Source organism: Bidens hawaiensis, unplaced genomic scaffold (genome assembly GCF_021521415.1).
Source record: "Bidens hawaiensis isolate Kalapana, Puna unplaced genomic scaffold, B.hawaiensis_p1.1 tig00013078_1, whole genome shotgun sequence".
NCBI lineage: Eukaryota > Viridiplantae > Streptophyta > Magnoliopsida > Asterales > Asteraceae > Bidens > Bidens hawaiensis.
The window spans coordinates 236,945-246,332 of record NW_027492103.1 but is presented as its reverse complement, the minus strand read 5'-3'; the positions used below and the strand labels follow the sequence as shown (position 1 = coordinate 246,332).

The following is a 9,388-nucleotide window of genomic DNA, read 5'->3' as shown; positions in this document are numbered from 1 at the left end:
TATTGTTAATTTATGTTTTTCATTTATTACCAATAGCAACAGTAACCGAACAAATCAAATCACGCCCTACTGAAAACGATTATGGTTCGAGTTAGTTTTACTCTTTTTTTGGATTGTTTTATCAAGTTATGTTGGTTTAGTGTTTGATTATTTTCTTACGAGCAAAAAATAATATGTTGTTTTAATTTTAGCATTGTGGTTTTTTAAATTTGTTTGTTTTTTGTTTTGTTTTTTAGGATACTTGAAACCCGATTAATCCGACCCGAAATAACCCGAACCCGAAAAACCTGTGAGAGATTCAGGTTAGGTTTTGAGTTAAGATTTAAAACTTTAAAACCCAAAAACCCGAAACCCGAAGAACGTGATAGGCCATTTACATCACGGCATCACCATACATAGGAAAATGTCAAAATGTTACTTCTTTATTGTTTTATGATTATATGTTTGTGTTAAAATCACCGAAAACTGTCAATCATATATGGGGGGTTAATATTTGTGGTTTAAAGCATTTATTTATATAAGGTTTGTGTCAACTGTTCGACACGACTACTAATTAAGTTTGTGTACGTTTGTATGTTTTTCAGTATTCATATTCTTATTGGGTGTAGTGGTTTGAGCCGGCTCTTTTAACTTGCTAGGCATGGGTTTGAGTCTTTTTTGCAACTATTACTATTTGTATAAATTTTTGCAACTATTACTATTTGTATAAATGTAAATATTCTATATTACATATATATGTTACAAAACCACGCTATATGACTATATATATATATATATATATATATATATATATGCTCTAGCTTTATCTAGACTACACTTAACAACCCTCTTATTGAGGTTTTCTAAACAACAAAATTGGAATTCAGATCGACTATGTTGGTTAGGGGTGTTCTTCGGGTTCGTTTTTCGGGTTTCGGGTTTTTTGGGTAGGGTTCTTCGGTTTTCAAAGTTTTAAATCTTGACCCGAAATCCAACCCGAATCTCTCACGGGTTTTTCGGTTTCGAGTAATCCGGGTTCAGGTTTTTTCGGGTTGGGTTAATCAGATTTCGAGTATCCTACAAAACAAAACAAAAAAAAAATTTAACAACTACAATGCTAAAATTAAAACAACATATTATTCTTTGCTCGTAAGCAAATAATCAGATAATCAACCAACATAACTTGATAAAACAATTCAAAAGAAGAGTAAAACTAACTTGAACCATAATCTTCTTTAATCGGGTGTGATTTGGTTGTTCGATTACGGTTGCTATTAGTAACAAACGGAAAACATAAATTAACAATAAACAATCGATCTATAATAGTTTTAATGACAACAATCGATTAGGACAATATTCTGATAACGTTAATGGCTAATACTAAGCCTAGTATACCTAAATATATATTTAATTTAAGAAATAAAAGTTTATTTTGGTTGACCCGAAACTTATAAATCAAACCCGAGAACCAACCAGATGTACTTCGGTTCGGGTTTTTCGGGTCGGGTTAGTTCGGTTCGGGTACATGTTTTCTCGGGTTGGGTTTCAGGTAAAAGTGACAGCCCTAATGTTGGTATCCAGAAATACAAATATGTTAAATGATGAAAACCATTTTTAATTTGTATTGTTTGACGATTTTTATCTTTATACATGATATGAAAATGGTATTTCTTTTTATCAATATGTTAAGTGATAGTCGTCATCTAACATATTATGATTACTTATTAAACATTAATTCATAGTGAGAAAACAAATAACCATGAATTTATATGAGCTGTTTATTTTTTTTTTTACTTTTACATACATACACTAATTAAGTAATGTATTTAGAAAATATAAAAAAGAATGCCAAGATCAACTTCATTGCACCATATTTGTTCGTGAACGATTCACCAAATCACAAACAAACAAACACAAACAATGTTTTATTTGATCTGGCTAACTGATCAATAATTGTTAGTGCCAAATGTTCGGTGCGGCTGGTGGTGTTGTTTTTTTTAACATTCATATTCATATGTTAATTATATATAATTATAGAAAATCACAAGATGCTTGTAGTTAAAAATTTTGCTTAAATCTATATGATAATATTAGGAAAGTGATTAGTTTTAGTTTACAGACAAACATTAACGAACATAATCGGACGCAAACAAATGTAAAACGCATTATAGAACGCTAGCAAACACAACTGGACGGGCATGCATGGCTTATGTTAGTGTTCATTCATTTAGTTAATCGAATGAGATCCGTTGATCATGTTCTTTCATTAATTAAATGATGGAACATTAACAAGTATTTAAAACAGTAAAATAACTAAATTTTCCCCTTCAAATAAATACGTGGTAACAAATACACTATGTTGTTTTTTAAAGTTTCAAAAGGTAACTGTTATCAAACAAATTAAAGATCATTTATTCATTAAAAACAATTAGTTAACTTGAAATTTGAATCTAGAAGAAAAAGGAGAAGTAAGCAATCCCGTGGAGAAGAAGATTCATCCAACGGTTAGGATTGGTTCCATCCAACGGCAAATTGGTTGACACATAGATTGATGGAACAAACAATTGTTTAGGGGGGACAAAACCTGAGTACATAGTAGTATAGTACGATAATGTATATATTTCTTATCATCATCATTTTAGTATTAGAACATGTAGTGATTGATGTACACCGTTTTCATTTCATCATTTTACTATTGTTTGTTTTAATTGTTACTAAGTCATACAACTAAATAAATTATCAATATTTTTCCTTCTTGTTTATGTTACATAGATGTCTGTAAATAATAAATTGTATTGATCTGTAAATAAGCGATCGTAGACGCACCAGCGATTCATACGCTCATGTGAAAAACGATTTGGCAATCACCGTTAGGTACTTAGGTTCGATAAGCCGAAGGCAAGGTTGGGTTGGCAGCAACTCAAACTATTTTGATGCACATCTGCAACAAGGTTCGAACCCATACATTCGATTAACACAATCATTGTTTATTCGATACATAATAAACGAGAGGAAGAGGAAAGAGTACAATAATCTATAAAAGTAACTAGGCAGGCAATTTAACTTTTAGGTTTACTTTGTCCAAACTTATTTTGATAAAACTCATTTTTATTTTGATAAAAACTCTTGTTGGCCCTTGTCTAACCCAACTTTATTCTTTTCTATAAATATTTGAAATCTTAGAAAAGATGAATGCAGTCTGCCAAGTTTAATCTGATTTATTCAATAAAAACAAAATGGTAACATATTTCAACTTCAAGTGTACACAAAACAAAAATGACAATCTATACACCTTAACATAAAAGAATATACAAAAAATACTCTAAACACACTATAAACCTTCAATCAAAATTTATAAGACATCAATCTTCATCATCATCATCATCATCATCCAATAATCCCGTGTCATCTTCGCCGATACCTTCAAGCAAAACATCAACATCTTCTCCCAACTCGATTAACCTCGCACTCAACTTCTCAACTTTACTTTGTTCTTGACCAAGACAAATTAGCAAGTCACCAAGCTCTCCTTCACTCTCTTTTTGTGCTTCCTCTCTCGCTTTCGCTTTTATTTTCTCAACATCTACCCCCGGGCCCGCCCCACCACTCTTCAATGCCCTTACATCCATTTCCAAATTATAATTCGCTTGTTCGAGGCTATTGTATGCACCCGATAAACTTTTCAAATCAGCTTCCAGTTTTTCAGCCAAGTTTTTGTATGATAGCGCCTCGGTTTGAATATTAATGTTTTCAGTTTTGACCATTTCTAATCGTTGTGAGACTTCTTTAAGATCTCTTCTCAGTGTCTCTATTTGCACCCTCTCCGAGCTATTGTTCGGTCTAGGCTCGGTGTGGTCTGAACCACTGCCGCCTGTGCTGGCTAGGTCCTCGGCTAATGTTGCATTTCTATTAAGAAGGTCCTGTATCTCGGAGCATTGCTTCTCGACAAATAACTTGAGACGTTTAATATAATCTTTATCGTTTTCATCTTTTTTCTGTTCCAACTCTGCAGGTACAACCGACACATTGCTTTTTGGATGACTGTATATTTGTACAATACTATCTCTAATACCACCTTCTAGATTCTTTATAAAGTTGACGAATTGGGAGTCAAATATTGCAGCAAGCATTGGATGGTCATCATTATGACTATCGGTTGACTCGTTTTCTTCAATATCTTCCATCTCTGTCATACTATTAGCATTTGATCTCGTCAACGGTTTACGCGGTTGAACATGAATCGACTTTTCAGATGAAAACAAAAAGCTTTTTTGCATCTCATCAAGCCTCAAAAAGTAGAACGTAAGCCCGATTTTTTGACTTATTGTATCGACTATTGCAAAGGCATCCTTTCCAGACTCATTGAGTTTATTATATATAACACATTCACCTAAAACAACAGCTGCTAAACCTCTTGCACACACGGTTGACTCGTTATCTGATACCAACTCGATTAAATATGTCAAATGAGGACGTGAATCTAGAAAAGATTGTACCGCGTTTGGGCAATCGTAGAGCCACGTGGCGAGCAATTTTAATATTATTGGTTGAAAACATGAGCTTCTTGGAGTGGCTGATTTTCCATCTTTACCCTTTCTGGAAGATGCGAGAGCTAAGTACTTTACCATACGGTGTAATAAGGGTTCTGCGGACTCTAATGATGGCATTGATGACTCGAGTTTAATTTGTAAAACCTACATAAAAGTTGGATTTTTAGGAATATAAATAAATGGTGGATAATGTAAAAGAAAAAAAGATATATACCTTTTCTTTGCATTGAATATTATCCTTCATCACATGAGAAAGAACACTAGCAGCCCTGCTATTGATCTGCATAACACGAACCGTATAATTGTTACTCGTGTTCTAATATAATATGAGTTAAAAAATGTAAATGCAAAAATTCACATTACCTCTAGGTCACCATCATGTTCACTCATAACAAGACCATGCAATAGCATGCTGCAAAATTAGCAAGTTTGAGATGGATATGGCATGTTTGTGTTTGTGTGCGCGCGTGTGTGTATGTGTGATATAAATATATTTACATATATGATTATATGATATACCTTCCAAAGGAAATGTTTACATCTTCCTCAAACCGAGCATTGGTAATCGACATAGGCTGAGGGATTAGAGTAGATGCTAACATCTTTTGACCATCACTATTTTTCTGTTGAAGCAAAGTATACAAACGAAGTTGGCTTGTAGTATAATACAAAAACAATTAGAAAATATATAAAAACACTAACCTCACAAAAGCATTTAAAAACATAGTCAGCTGCAATAAACTCCTGCATGCTTGAAGTCCTTAAGATAATTCTTAATATTGAATTAAGAGCAGGCTCAACCTCTGATCCATCACCAAGAGATTTACTTGCAAGTGCATCAAGATTTTGACGGTGTCCAGAAACCAGATCACCTATGCATTGAAAGGCCTGATCATGTTATATGAATGATAAATGCATGTTAGAAATTGTTATATGTTTCTGAATGATCGCAAATCTAATAACTATGAACATATCTTACCAAACAGCGTACAGAAACGGGGGCCCATTGACTTTCAACGCTTAGCATTAGTAAATGATCCAAAACTTTTCTCTACAATTATAAAGAAAAATGTGAGTGAAGATGATGCATACAATATTATTTATACAAAACTAACCTGAACAAGAATTGTTTTGTTTGTCAGTTTGTTAGTGTTGCTTGCAGTATCAGATTCTTTATCTCTGTTCATAAGCAAACTAATTGTTTCCAAGACGCTCAGTAGATTGATTGTCTACATGCATTAGTTTGATTAAAAGATAAAAGAAAGAAGTTAGAAACTTGTAACTGCAAAAGTATAATAATTAAGGTGAAAAGTAGTTATCAACCTTTTGTTGAGTAAAGCTGTATGACGTTCCTCGAAGCTTTAAAATTGATATTAACGAGTCAAAGCCAATAGTCTCTCTTAGCAACACCTATACAATATCTATAAAGTGGTAAAAAAAATAATGAAAGTAAAGCTTCAATACAAATGCTCAACAGAGAAACTTAAACCTGATTAGATGAATTATTACGGAGGAGATTATTTAACAATTCAAGGCAGTCCTGTGAGATTAAAAATATTATCAGAACGTTTTAGAGTAGACTTTAAAAGTAACAAGTTGATAAAAAAAACAGAAAAGATTGTTTAAAAAGTCAATCACCTGCACAACAACACCACCTTCTGAACCTCCTTCCTCTTTAACGATGCTGAAAATCTTCTCAAAAGCACCCTCGAAAACCAAGATTTTTTGGATTTCCTAAAAAGTTATAATAGAAAATTATGAAGGAAAATAGAAAAAGTAATTTTATGATAGCAAATAAGAGATTTTTTTTACCTCTGCTTCACGTGTCAAGTAGGTGAGAAGTAACAAGGCTTCATTCCTTATAACCTACATGGAAAGAAACATCACACAATGCAAAAATTTAAAGATTTCATGAATATACCAGATTACCAGTATCATACCTCTCGATCCATAAGCATGTCCATAAGCCGAGTTATGCCACGTGGGATGGTAAGAATGGCTTCCTGTAACCTGAAGGATACCATAATATACTTATATACATTTCCAACCAAACAATAGCTATGAAAAACATATTATAAACCACCTACCTAATTGGAGAGTTTGTTAGAAGGGCAGTTAAAAGTTGAAGTGTATAGTATCTTATATAGAAGTCGTCCTCTTCCTGCAAGTATATTTAACTATCAATCGCAGAATCAAAAAATAACAAACTTTATCACTTATTGTTTGAGTTATAAGACGGCCATGATATGGAAAACTTACCAGCAGACTTAAAAAGAGAGAAATACTTTGCCCTTCTCTTGATAGAAGATCAGTGTTCATCAGAGCCGGTTGAACCTCATTTGCATTCAATTTTACATGAGCAATTGGTGTTAATGCACTCACAAGAGTCTCTAGAGCCCCTCGAACCTTCAACAATCAACAAAACATGCTTATATGTACCATCCTGGCTAAAACATAACATAAAATCTGTTAACAATATCATTCAAACCATTTCAACATCGTCACGTTCCCTTAAAACTCCCAATAGTACAGGAAAACCTGCAATAGAGGAGAAAGAACTGTATTATGGACAAATATAAGCCTAAGACTGAAAACCACTATACACCCGGCCTGTACTCACCCATTTCTCCAAAAGCCAGCTGGGCTGCATGACTTTCTGCAACAACAGATTGGAGCTCAGCCATGGCATTTCTTCTGTCTTCAGCTAGCTTACCGTTACTTATACAATCAAGCAAGCGTTCAACATAACTGCCATTCACATACATAAAATCCATTAGCCATTGAAGCTAAATAAAAGCTATCCACAACTTAACAAGATTATAACTTAGCAGTGCATACATAAAATAAAGGCAAATTGGATTTTAATAATCCCATCTTTTTTACAGTTGGCCGATAATAATCCCACCCCAGAAATAGCTGCCACTGGTCCTTCCTTTCACACTAATTGTTTTCATCAGACCTCCGTTTTCCAATTTTCAAACTGATGTTTTAGAACTTTTGATCGAAATGAGGATACGAGTCGATTGATGTAAAACTTACCTCGAAATGGTTTCCCAAACGATGAAACGGTGCTTCAGTTCAGTGTTTAAACTTCCAATTAACAAAAATCAAGCCGTTTGGAGCAGTGTTTCGAAGTATGTTTTACATGAAATGATCCGTATCCTGCTTCTGATCAAAATCCCTAGAACATCAGTTTGAAATTCCGAAAAAACTTAAAGTTTTTTTTTCAACGGAAATCCAATGAAAACAATCAATGTGAAAGGTCGGACCAGTGGCAACTATTTCTGAAATGGGATCATTAAAATCCAATTTGCTCGGCCAACTGCAAAACGATTTGATTATTAAAATCCAATTTGCCTAAAATAACCTATGCATATAACCTATTGTGTTTCGATTCAAAGAAAAGGATAAACATAGTATTCACAATGCATAATTCTGTTACGTCAACACAAACTCAACTAACAACCGAAAAAGCGAAACAAACCTATCTTCGTTCGAACTCGAATTCTCGTTTCCGAATACAAGCCCAACAACTCCCTGTACATGAAGTAAAACCTCAATGTCATGTATAAATATAATAACAACCTTAAAGCCAAAGCAAAGTATCAAACACGAACACGACTACACGAGCACTGTAATTTAAAAACACTAAAGCTAGCTCCATAATTACCTTATAACCAGACACCAAATCCATCTTTTCATCAAAATTGAAGCAATTCAGAAACTGATTAATAACAAAATAAACAACCAGATTAATAATAATAATAATAATATTCAGATCAATTAACGAATCAATGCAGAGTAAATTAGCAATGTAATAAAACTGAAAACCGATCGAATTGATCCACTTGTGTGTGTAGTAACGTGAATTGAGATCAATTAACAAATCAATAAGTAATAATAAAAAGCCCTAATTACCGATATTTATTTGAATAAACGCACCTGCTAGAGTTTGAGCTTGATGAGATCGTAATAATAATAATAATAATAATAATAATAATCGTGTATGGTCAGGGGATCGAACACATAGTCTAGTACTCCAGGTAAGATATTTGGTTATTCGGTTAGTTTGGATCGGTTTATTTAAATACTATGAAATTTGTGGGTACCGAATTGGTAACCGAACCGAATTCAACTAAACTCAATTTTGTTTGGTATGAGTTAAAAAACGAAACAAGGAATTTAAGTGGGTATTATATTTGCCTTGTTTTGCTACCTGGTATTGTTCTAGACGTTAGTTTAATATGAAATGTGCAATTAGATGGTCTAATAATTGGACTCAACTGGGTTGTGTTATTAATTTTTCGAACGTAGACGATAGTTGCATAATAAAAAATAAAAATACAGAGATTTGGTTATTTTATTTAATCGAAAAAAACGAAACAAGGAATTTAAGTGGGTATTATATTTGCCTTGTTTTGCTACCTGGTATTGTTCTAGACGTTAGTTTAATATGAAATGTGCAATTAGATGGTCTAATAATTGGACTCAACTGGGTTGTGTTATTAATTTTTCGAACGTAGACGATAGTTGCATAATAAAAAATAAAAATACAGAGATTTGGTTATTTTATTTAATCGATTAAACTGAATATACTAAGCAGACAAAATTAAAAAAATGTGTGTCATATATCTGAACCGAAAAATCATTAAACTGAATATTGCAAACAAACAAAATAAATGACAATGTATAACGTTGTTAAAATAAGAAGAAAAACAATACGTTTTATTTAATGATATATAATTATCTTTGTGATTGGCGTTGGTGCTTCATTTTAAGCTTTCAACTTATAACAGTGTTTTGTCAAATGAACTCTTAAAGTAGAGTTAATTGGACATTGCTTTGAAAAACACGTTACA

At 32.9% G+C, this 9,388-nt stretch overlaps 1 protein-coding gene across 2 annotated transcripts; it reads right to left on the bottom strand.

The window, feature by feature from the left end:
* Positions 1-3,153: 3,153 nt before the first annotated feature.
* On the bottom strand, positions 3,154-8,528 carry LOC143543216 (golgin candidate 6-like). 2 transcript variants are annotated; one of them, XM_077035587.1, is made up of 19 exons: positions 8,472-8,528; positions 8,200-8,253; positions 8,014-8,066; positions 7,150-7,277; positions 7,018-7,067; positions 6,789-6,935; positions 6,617-6,690; positions 6,470-6,539; positions 6,342-6,395; positions 6,168-6,263; positions 6,019-6,069; positions 5,853-5,939; positions 5,645-5,758; positions 5,509-5,580; positions 5,232-5,417; positions 5,049-5,152; positions 4,893-4,941; positions 4,744-4,809; positions 3,154-4,673 (listed from the first exon to the last, which is right to left on the bottom strand). In XM_077035587.1, exons 2-19 carry the CDS (start codon positions 8,221-8,223, stop codon positions 3,342-3,344), a joined length of 2,757 nt encoding a protein of 918 aa, XP_076891702.1. In that variant the 5' UTR covers positions 8,224-8,253; positions 8,472-8,528; the 3' UTR covers positions 3,154-3,341. The 2 variants fall into 2 exon arrangements, with proteins under 2 accessions (XP_076891702.1, XP_076891703.1); XM_077035588.1 differs by lacking the exons at positions 6,789-6,935; positions 7,018-7,067; positions 7,150-7,277; ... (1 more) ...; positions 8,200-8,253; positions 8,472-8,528 and having other exon boundaries at positions 6,470-6,532; positions 6,617-6,691.
* Positions 8,529-9,388: the final 860 nt, after the last annotated feature.

Coding starts and splice junctions, on each gene's coding strand:
- LOC143543216 (XM_077035587.1), bottom strand. CDS start 8,223: ATGGATTTGGTGTCTGGTTATAAG. Junction 6,936..7,017: donor AACGTGACGATGTTGAAATG/GTTTGAATGATA, acceptor TGATTGTTGAAG/GTTCGAGGGGCTCTAGAGAC. Junction 5,153..5,231: donor TTTTTAAATGCTTTTGTGAG/GTTAGTGTTTTT, acceptor TTGCTTCAACAG/AAAAATAGTGATGGTCAAAA.